The sequence below is a fragment of the Papaver somniferum genome, chromosome 11 (genome assembly GCF_003573695.1).
Source record: "Papaver somniferum cultivar HN1 chromosome 11, ASM357369v1, whole genome shotgun sequence".
Taxonomy (NCBI): Eukaryota; Viridiplantae; Streptophyta; class Magnoliopsida; order Ranunculales; family Papaveraceae; genus Papaver; species Papaver somniferum.
Genome location: NC_039368.1, coordinates 10,485,935 through 10,497,341, shown reverse-complemented (window position 1 = coordinate 10,497,341; position 11,407 = coordinate 10,485,935). Strand labels below are relative to the sequence as shown.

Genomic DNA, 11,407 nt, shown 5'->3' with positions numbered 1-11,407 from the left:
ACGATTTTTCATGTTTGGTTAACGATGTTTGATATGAATGTTGGACTTTGGAGAAATCGTCAACCATTAGGGTGGCGGAGAAAACGATTCCTGCTGTAGGTTTTTTTTTTTAGGTTAGAATCGTTAACCAATTGTTTTTTGTTAACGATATTTGACATGCATGTTGACATCATCAAGAAATCGTTAACCAATTTTTTAGGTGAAAACGACCCCTGTGTGATTTATTCTGACGACTATTTTTATTAATCAGCGACTCCGTGATTTTCCAAACCACCACTCTGTCCCAATTAATGAAAAAGTCATCCACATAATTGGAATAAGTTAACGACTTTTGTGGACGACCAATTTTAGATGTAAACGACTCTGCACCACACATATTTGGTCTTTTTTCTATAAAATAGGAAGAATCGTTAAGAAAAATTGCTTAAATCGTTATGATATACATGGAGTCGTTAGTTTTTGTAAGATTCGTTTATTTTAGGAATTTTTTCTGACGACTCTTAAATATTTTTGTTGTTGCCCTTTCAGTAACAAGAATAAAAAGGATAAGAATGTCTTGGTAACTCCTCCATACATACCTCCTCGCAACCAAAAATACCTAAATGTGGGTCTATTACGAGGAAAAACACCGAGTGAGGTAGCCTTAATTATCCGCCAACCCAGAGAACCATGTGATGATTCCTCTAGATCGTCGTCTTCATCATCTGCTGTTATATATACAACCCCTAGCGATGAAGAAGAAGAAGTCGCGGAACATGAAAAAATTCCTTTAGTAGGTGAATATGATGCTTATGATGATGAAGAGGATGGTGATCAAGGTAATGGTGGTGATGGATGGAATGGTGGTGATGGATTGAATGGTGGTAATGAGGTGACAGAGATAGAGGAACAGGGGGATCAAGGTAATTATGATGATGATGATGGAAATGGTGGTGGTAGCAGTGATGAAGAGGATGATGAGGATGATGGTAATGATGGAAATGGTAAGGAAAGAAATGATGGTAGTAGCGTTGATGATGATGATGAGGAGGAGGAGATTCAGGAGGATGAGGAGGATGTTGCACAACCACATCCACAGCCACAGCCGAAGGAGAAAGTCCCAAATAAACCAAGCGCGCGACACATTCCACCCATGTGTTTGCAGCTTACTCGTCTACCCGGTGGGAAAGCCATAGGTGAACCTAAAGATGGCGACAAAGTTCTATTCGGATATGATAGATCGTGGGCCCGTACCATCAATGAGACAATTGTAACAATCTCAACTTTGATTTTCATATGATTTGTTGATATTTATTTTATTATGTTTTAATTCTATTTGTTTGTCTTTCGTAGGATCATAAGAATGCCACTCGTCTTTTTAGACACCAATCTTCTTATGAAAAAATGGCCCCTAGAAGGTGAATGTCCAAGAGTGAGAGCCATTGTTCAAAACTCAGGTTTGTATCCTGCCGTTCAAAACTCCGTGATTGCATATGACAAGGCTGCAGTATCATGTTTTACTGAGAGGTTTTACGGCAAAGTCGATACATTCCAATTCCCTTTTGGCGAGATGTCATTGATTCCCGAAGACGCAGAAAAGATTCTAGGATTGCAGGTTGAGGGAAAATCCACGGAAAACAAGTTCAAGAAAAACCTAGATCGGAAAAAAATTTATGAATTGACGGAGAAGTTGTTTGGATTTAAGACGTATGGCCTCTTTGTGATGGGAAAGATGTACCCAAAAAAAGAGTATAAACTTATTGAGATTAGAAAGATGTATAAGGGGTCACTTGAGAAAGAAGGAGACAATGAACTACTCTATGATTTTTGAAGTTCGTGCGAAGACAGCCGCATACTTGTTGTATGTCCTTGCTTCGGTTATATTTCCATATAGCAAAGGAAACAGAGTCGCGTCAACCTTCTTCAATTTTTGGATCCCTTGGAGGAGGTGAGTAAGTATTCGTGGGGGACTGCCATAGTAGCACATTTGAACGCTCAGCTAGTAACTTCGGGTAATTTGAGTTATCAAATTTGTTCGTTTTTCGTAATATTTGTTGTTCTATATTTTTAGATTTAACATTATTTTTATTGTTTTGATGTTGTTTCAGGTGTGGATTTACGAGCATTTCCCCTCATTGATCAAAGGCGATGGAGACATCCAATTGCAGCCAAGATGGAACAATACTAAACCAAGAGGAACCCGATACACGTACACTGGAAGTCAGGATAAGGAGGAAGCGCAGAAGTTGAAATTGCTAGCCATGCGCCAAAATTGGACAACATGACAGCTAAAGAGGTAACCTTTGATCCCTATAAGGAAGATAGAGTAGGAGGATTGCAAGATCTTGCATATTACCGTGGTCCTCTGTTTTACCCTTATGGATACTCAATGTACAATCCGCATAGAGTAATGCGTCAGCTTGGGTATATGCAAGATTCACCCGATCAGGATTATGTACCACCGTTCAAATATAAATTAAAGAAATGCAAGGCGGACAAAAAGGCGTTGGTTGTTGCTTACGAACCTGAGCCTAAGACTGAGCATTGGAATAATAGGCATTTGGGTACTAGTAGGGTAGAAATCTCTCGGTGGGAGCATGTTAATGAAGGTCATAAGGTAACCGATGATTACATGCCATGGTATGAAGGCTTCTCCCACGGTCGAGTGATAAGGATTGATCAGACTACGGGTAGGAGGAGCAACAAAGCATCTTCCGCTGCTTCTACAGCCGACACTAGAGATGACTCCTCTATTCTTAAGCTTGTGGTAAATACTTATTTTTCGAATTGTGTTAATCATTTACATACAATTTTAATTATGTTAATCCTAATCGGTATCTGAATGCAAATAGAGGGAACGGGTGAAGATATTTGTGAAGTCATTTTGTTGCAAAGCCGACAAAGGAGAAGTGATGGAACCTGAGCAAAGTCGCATATACGCTGAGTACTGCCAACACACTGAAAATCCACAAGCAAAGAAAATGTTCGCTGATCTGGAAAAGCAATGTAAGAGGACAAGGAGAAAAGCTAGCCAACTAACACAAGAATGTGCTCAAAAGGGAGATGGTGATGATCAAGGTAGTGGGGAAGAAGGTGGTTCTCAAAGGGGCAATCCTGGACAAGGTCCTTCAAAGAAAATTCGGACATCATCAAGTCAGGGAAGTCAGAGAGGTCGAGGCGGAAGTCGAGGTCGAGGTGGTATTAGTGGGTGAGAAGAATTTATGTCTAGAAAAGGAAGGTCAAGTGAGCGCGGAGGAAAAGTTCCGGTATCTGTGCAAGGTGATGAAGGAAGTGCTAGGTGATAGAGTTGAGGATGTTGTTGTCTCTGACCGTTTCGGATCGTCCTCTAGTTGTTGTTTTCTGAGGGACTCGGGCATGGGTGAGATGAGAATGGAGATCAACCCTGAGCACCGACTCATTAAGGACCTCCAGAAGAAGTTGTATAATGTCCCGATTTATGACCTTCACGTGGAGACAGTGGCTCTTGTGTTGTTCAACCATGCTGACGGGAGTAAGCGAGTTCAGAGTTGCATGGATGAGTTGAAGATGGTGCAGGACCAATACTACCTGAACTGTGCTAGCGCGTGTCAGCGAGTAAAATTTTGCATGGACGAGCTGCTGGTGTCGATGGACCAAGACCGAGTGCAGAGGTGCAAGCAGGAGTTGACGTTGGCGCAGAACGAGTTGATGTTGGTGCAGGACAATTACGCGAAGCGAAAAAAAAAATGCATGGACGTGTTGAAGGCATTGCATGACCAGTACCTGAACTTGTTGGACACCGTGAAACGAACACTTTAGTATGGGCTGTCGACATATAAGCTTTATTTTCAGTGTCCTATAACACAATGGTTTTGGTGGCTGATACATCGTGTTTAAATTATAACTGTTTATACTCAGAGTGTCAGACTTCTTCTATCAATGTTTCAAAAATTATAGTGAAATCTTCGAAATACCAACATCTGCAACTGCAAAATTCTTATTGAGCAGGCAATTGAAAACCATAAAAAAAATTGCACAAGGAATTCTGAAAAATACGATCAATTTCCAGAAGCAAAACAAAAGCTGAATTATCAGGACCCCCAGTGTACAAATTGATCGAGGTTACATTGAAAATGTACTCAAAAGTCAAAACAGAGCAAAAATAATTTCTCTCATAGTTTGTATTGACGTAGCCTGGTTTGATCTTTCCATACAGGACCATACTATATCTCTCAATGACTCATCACCCAGTAAATCACACTTATCTACAGTCTACACCACAACGTTGGATATCACTGACGAGGAAGAAATAGTTCCTCATTACTCATCTGATAGAGAGCAGCAGTGGATAAACAATGCGGACTAAAAAATAAAATCGAATAAAGAAAACGTCGTGCCAAGAACTACCTTCAAGAATTAGTACTTCGCGTCTTCGCTGTATAGGGTCTCGAATAACTTGGTTGCCGATCTTTAATGGGTTGTGCTGCTCCATCAATAGCAATCTTCCCCAGACCTATTTCCATTGCTTCTCTTTCATCTCTATCCCTACTTTTCGTATCTGAACTATCGCCATCTGCAGCTAAGGTTTGAACTGTGGGCATTGAAGATTCGCGAAGACTGGGGCGTGAAGTGAACCAAGAATGTTCAAGACACTGAGCTGCTGTTGGTCGCTTCTCAGGAACAAAATCCAGTATGGGTACCAGAAAGTCAGACAGTTCTTTTGCATCTTGTTCACTAAACTCATATTTCTCCATCAGAACCTTTTTAAGGGGCCAGAAACGTAACCGACGAATGTGCCTCAGATCACCATATCTATTGAAAAAGTCTCGTGAATACCGTCCACCTAATGCAATCTGAAAAACAAAAGTAGTGTAGTAGAATCACGGTACTGGAATCAACTAAACTATATCTCAAATCTAATCGACAAGTTCTGAAAATGAGACATTGCCAGTATTCATAGGGATAATCAGGGTACCTTGCGTGGCATCATTCCAAGTAGTTCCATCATTAGAGCTAAGTGGTCCTGTGAAAGGAAACATCATGAATAATCAACCATACTTCAACCCTGTACTGAGTATCTCTCAGTCTTCAAATGGACTTACTAACATTATACATTCTGTACACAAAAAACAATCCGAAACTATCAAAACAAGGAGTTTACATGATTCTCATTCCTAAACCCATGACTCCAGTAACAGAATTGATGATAAAAAAGATAGCTAATTATGACCATATATGCGAGGAACTAACTTCCCAACAATCTTCAGAAGAAGCAGACTGAGGTAACAGAGATCAACATGAAAACGACTGACAAGATGCAAGGATAGAGTGGCATAGCATGCAAAAGAACTGTAGAGATATCCAGTTACAAGCAATTTACAACCCCAAAGTGCAGCGAAATATAAATGATGCTACATGCCCAATATGTGTGTTTAGCATAGGCATCATTCTCCCTAGCATATGCAGATTCACAAGAAAATAATATGTGCACCAACCCTTCCCACCAAATCTGTTTCTTCCCCTTGAACTAACTTCATCCATATACGAAACGAACATGATACTAACTTGCATTTCATAGTTCTTTTCCTTCTTTTTAGCAAACATAGGTAAACTGATTATTTCGATGAAAATCGGCAGTCTTTGTCAGATCTATAGAATCTATTTGACACATGCCAGACTGCAGCCATTAGTCAAAGCAAAGAAATTGAAACCTCTAGAATATGCCCAGTACAGACAAGTGACTATATGTTCCTTATTCAATATACACGAGAGAAAGCTTAGATAAGAGATGTGAATTGAAAACAAGTTTTCCAGAGCTCAAATAAGCTGGATAAAGTCATGAAAAGTCTTTATAAGTGAGGAGGTAAAATGTAATATCCAGAAAGAAGAGGGTGTGAGCCGTGTGACATAACTACCTAAGATGGACTATAAATTGATAAAAGCTGAAGTAAACCTAAGAGGTGTTCATTTCTAACTTTGACATCCCACATCAAATGCCAAACCGACAAACAAATTCCAGGTGGTTTGCCTATCAAAAATATGGAGGCCAGAAAAAGAAAGATAATTTATGCCACAGATATGAATCATCAAATTACTTGCTAAACAATATCTTTAGACCTGTTGTCGTGGACCACTATGGCCAGACATCCAATTTATATTGAGACACATAACTTCAATTTCGTGGTACGTCGTAGGACATGTCAACTGTCAACACATGTGGTGTTGACACACATTCTTTATCGAGCAATTAAACAACTACACCAACCCTCAACTTACCAGGTAAATTTTAAACACTCAAGTTACCAACTACGGTACAACGTACAGTACAGATCCATCTCATGCAATTACTTGTTTAAGTAAGTCATCCAAACACTGTTGATGACTAGACTAGGTTCCAGGTTATTGTGATGCATTATAAAATGAAGAATATATAGAGTAAAGTTTGAAGGTAAGACATCAAATTACAATAAGAAATTGCAGCCATACCTCATCTCTGTCAAAATTGTCACCGCTGTGAGGATCAAAGAGAACATCCCCAGTTGCCAACTCAAAACAAATGCAAGCAAAGGACCATAGATCAGCTGAGGTAGAATATTTAGATCCAAGAAGAACTTCTGGACACCTATATTGTCTTGTCTGAATATCACTTGTAAATTGTTTGTACGTCCAACAGGCATTCCCAAAATCAACCAGCTTACACTTGAGCTCAACTGATTCCAACATCTTCTGCCTCATAGAGCGACTAGGTCTCCCATTTGCATGACGAGTATCCTTTACCTCATCAACATTGGAAGAATTATCTTTAGAACTAGAACTATTTGGCTCGTCTTCCTTAGTTACTACATTCGAATTTGTATCACAAACAGCTTCAACTGCCCCATCTGTTGCTAAATTCACTTCCGTATCCTCAACAACTTCCTTCCATGTACAACCTGGTGCTGGCCGTTTCACCTTTCTCCGAATCTTCTTCTTCTGTCCCTTCACTACATCTCCATTTAAACTCTTAGTTTGCCTCGAAGATCCAGCCTCAGCCATCGATCTACCCTTTCCATTAGCAAGAACAAGCGGAGACCCAGATCTCCTAGGATCCTTAGCTGGATCAATCGTCGACAACAATAAAATATTCTCTGGCTTCAAATCTGTATGTATAATCGATAATTTCCTATGTAAGTAATCTAAACCAACTAATATATGATAACAAATTTCCTTAACCATATTAATCGACATCCCACGATAACTCGAGTACTTGATAACTGTCAGTAGATTATCACCTAAATACTCAAAAACCATACAAACATGTTGCCCATTTGGTCCTGAATGTTTGAAATGATCTAATAATTTCACAACACATTTCCTATCATGTAAATCCCCTTCTGATATCTGTTTAAGTACTGTAATCTCATCCATTGCTGCTTCTGTATAATGCTGTGCACTCTTTTGTACTTTCAACGCTACATATCTCTACAAATTGAACAGCAAAAACTCCAAAATTTCACAAAACTTCACAAACCCAGAATTTAAATCCACAAATAAACAAGAAATTGAACAACTTTGGTGGAAAGGAGGAGAGAGCTTACTGAATTATGAGTATCCCATGAAAGCCAAACAGTAGAGAAATGACCCCAACCGAGTTTGCTTTGAACAACATAGCGATTTCTGTTAAATGTATCACCGATTCGAACAGGATGATAACCCCCTTTAGTGTAATCTTCTGTTCCTTCATCTTCTGATGTGAAATTATCATCACTGCTGTTACTGTTTTTATCATCGGCATCAATGATTTCATCATTTCTTTTCTGATCCTCCATTGAAATTTGGGATTTTTTTTAAGAAATCGGGGGTTTCTGATTTTCTGGTGGAGAAGTTGAAAAAATAATACTTTGATTCTTCTTTACTCAATCAATTTTGATTGTTGGTGGCGACAACTCAATAATGAAGAAAGAGAAAGACTTTTTTTTTTTAATAGAAGAATGAAAATTGATTAAAGAGAGAGGGATTGTGTCCATCTTTGTGTCATACAGTGCGAGACAATGGCTAAGGGGAGAAAAATATCCTCCCTAAATTGGGCACTCTGGTTATGGGTCTTGAGCATTCCACCCAGCAGAACAGGATATGGGGTGTCTAGCTATGTCGGAAAGACTAAATTACCCTTTATGTTTGTATTTCCTTTCCCCTAGTTAGTATTAAAACTTTCATCCTCCCACTTATTCTCAATTTTCTCAAAGTCCATTAATATGTAGAATATTTTTCTCGTAAAATTTGAAATATTTTATGGGTTCGAGAATAATCTGCTGATAAGCACAGTCATCGATTATTTTTAATTTCTTCATCCACGAAGAACGATAACCCAGAATCTGTAGGTATTGGGTTATATTAATGCCAATAATTTTATCAAATATAGTCCAAACTTTTTGGTGTTAAAATGTAGTTACAATAGGCAGGTAAGGATATATCGATCTCGTCAATTGAAAGACAATCAGCAGTTTTTTTATACTGCCAAGTGTAAAATTATTTTGAGTATGTACTATTGTACTAGCATTTAAAATTCATTTTATTATTCGAATTTTTTACAATCAGCATAGAATGTGCTTCTAATTTGTCGGTTGCGGTTGTATATTTCAGAAATCATACACATATGTATATACCCGATGTTCCTAATCGTATCCATTGATTCTGGGTTGATGTTCTTCATCACGAAGAACATCATCCACAATTAACGGACAGTTATTGAATAATATACCTGCAGATTCTATGTAATATGCATCCCGCAAATGCTTGATAAAAAATAACTTTTTGAAAAAGCAGGTGTATAACAACCACACCCAATAATCCGTCAGGAAATACTCCAATATAATTATGAGAGCACCAGCTTATAAAGCAAGCTCAATCAAGAAATATACTAAAGAGTTATATCTCAATTTTTCAATACAATCTGCAATCAAACAGATAGAAATATGTGAGCCCGATTGATATGAGAAATAACTTGGATGGTACCAAAGATCAATGCCCAAGTTTCAATCAATTATTATCCAACAAACAAGGTCGGATTTTCTAATTGATTGAACTACGCACAACCTGTGATATTTCAATTATATAAATAAATATAATACGGAAAAGAAATAACATAAACATGAAAAGTTTTGTTAATGAGGAAACCTCAAATACAAAAAAATCCCGGGACCTAGTCCAGATTTGAACACCACATTGTATTAAGACGCTACAGACACTAGCCTACTACAAGTCTCACAACGATTAAGGTACAGTCGCGTTCCTTACGCCTGTTGAACCACTCCGGATTCTGCGCACTTGAGTCCCTTAGCTGATCTCACCCAAAACTAAAAGTTGCTACCACCCAAAGTCGAAGACTTATAAACAAATCTGTCTTCCACGGAAAAGTCTATTCTGATAGATAAATATGTCTCCCACAGAAGTACCTATGAAGTTTTGTTCTGTCTTTTGATAAATCAAGGTGAACAGGAACCAATTAATAATCCGGTCTTATACCCCGGAGAGCAGCCTAGAAATATCAAGCACATCACAATAACTTAATTATATGGTAGTAGAAGAAGTTATTGTGGAATCACAAATAATGAGACGGAGAGCTTTGTGAGTACTTTTTATATCTTACCTATCGGAGATAAATCTTGAGTTAATCTTAGAGAAGATAGTACTAAATACGATAGAACAAGTAAGATCAGCTCAGGAAACTACAAAGAAAATAGTTGGGTCTGGCTTCACGAATCCCAAATGAAGTCTTCAAAAAGTCGTTAACCTATAATGGTTTTGGAAAACCCAGGTTAAAGGAGAATCGGCTCTAGTCGCAACTAGGACACAATAAAGTATCGGAATTAGGTTTTCCAGTTGCTAGAGTTTTCCCTTATATAGTCTTTCAAATCCGGGTTTGATGATCTTAGCTTGTTACACACAAATGAAATATACTTTTATTTAGATATGGGTAACCGTACCTAAACGTGTATATTGAGTTGGCTCAATAATAGTTAACCGAAGTTATACATATGAACACATTTTTATCTTAACCACATTCATCTAACACTTCTAGGTCAAATATGGAAGACGAAACTCCCTCACAAAGTAAAGTTATTTATCTGGAAGTGTCTTAAAGATGTCGTTCCAACTAGAGAAAGATTATCTCAATTCAACCACTCAATTGAGAACTACTGCAATATATGTCAGCATGGGAACCTGTTAGAGCATTGCTCAGTCGAACTCGCATGCGTTACTATCTCAAGCATGTTTTTCAATGTTAATGATCAAAACTATAAGTCTTGATTTCTAGTATATTATAGCTAAGTCTCGGACTAGGATAGAAAGTGTATTTGAGCTCAAGGACTTCATGGCGATTCATCATACAAGTAGAAGAACTACTCAAGGAACCGGTGGAACTTCTCGACAAAAAGGTATGTGAAGACTTGAACTTATCTGCCACTCAAAAGTCTATCTACTCTATCTCCTACTCTTTGAGACAAGAAGTCGTATGCTATATATATAGACTTTGATTATACACATTTGGTATTTCGAGCCGAGTATACCTCACCTATCTATATCTCGAAATATGTGTTGGTAAGATTTTCGCTTCGATCAAGTTTATCTTTACCTAGTGACGAAAGTCATGATATGTTTCAATCATCTTGAAAATTGCTTTGACGAGAAATGGTGTAACAACTATATAACATCCTCTAAGAATGTTTTAATGATTGAAATGAGAGTTTAGATTACATAACCAATGGTGGACATAAGCATTGTTGTGGAAACACATTTATGTATAAGTCATATTCCTTGAACCAAAGTTTGCGAACTTTGTTGATCAAGAGAACCAGAAGAATGATGTGAGCCAAGTCCGCGAACTACCGAAGTTCTCAAACCCGAGAATTTCTGCTGGAGTTGACAAAATACTTGCGTAAAACTAAGCCGCAAACTCAGTACGCGAACCGACGAAGTTATCATTCCCGAGAATTTCTGCTGGAGTTTGTACACTCTTCCCGGTAACTTAAGTCCGCGAACCTAGTCTGGGAACTTGAGAAGGTTATATATCTGAAGATGATTTCTGAACTTAAACTTAAAAAAACTAAGGAAAGCAGTTTGCAAACCGTGGCTATAAAATTTCATGAACCGATTCAAGTGAATCAAATCATATTTGCTTCAATTGTTCTTGTGTAGTACATGAGATTTCCTTGAAATTGAACAACTCTCTAACTAGTTCATCTTGAAGTCATTTGAACTAGTTATGGTAAAGAAGAACACGGTTGATATGAAATGCTCATATGGCTAACCATTTGGTTAACTATTGTTGAACCAACAAGTACATACGTTTGGGTACGGTTAACAAACCTAGAAATGTGCATTGTCAAGTTGTGTAACAAGCTAAGTTTCCGATCTAACGACTGAGAAATATTAGTTTGAATCTAAATCAGGTTTTTATCTAACGGTG

At 38.0% G+C, this 11,407-nt stretch overlaps 1 protein-coding gene across 1 annotated transcript; it reads right to left on the bottom strand.

The window, feature by feature from the left end:
• Positions 1 to 4,001: 4,001 nt before the first annotated feature.
• Positions 4,002 to 7,919, bottom strand: LOC113322020 (SRSF protein kinase 1-like). Its single transcript, XM_026570018.1, has 4 exons — positions 7,536 to 7,919; positions 6,445 to 7,419; positions 4,934 to 4,981; positions 4,002 to 4,811 (listed from the first exon to the last, which is right to left on the bottom strand). Exons 1-4 carry the CDS (start codon positions 7,764 to 7,766, stop codon positions 4,368 to 4,370), a joined length of 1,698 nt encoding a protein of 565 aa, XP_026425803.1. The 5' UTR covers positions 7,767 to 7,919; the 3' UTR covers positions 4,002 to 4,367.
• Positions 7,920 to 11,407: the final 3,488 nt, after the last annotated feature.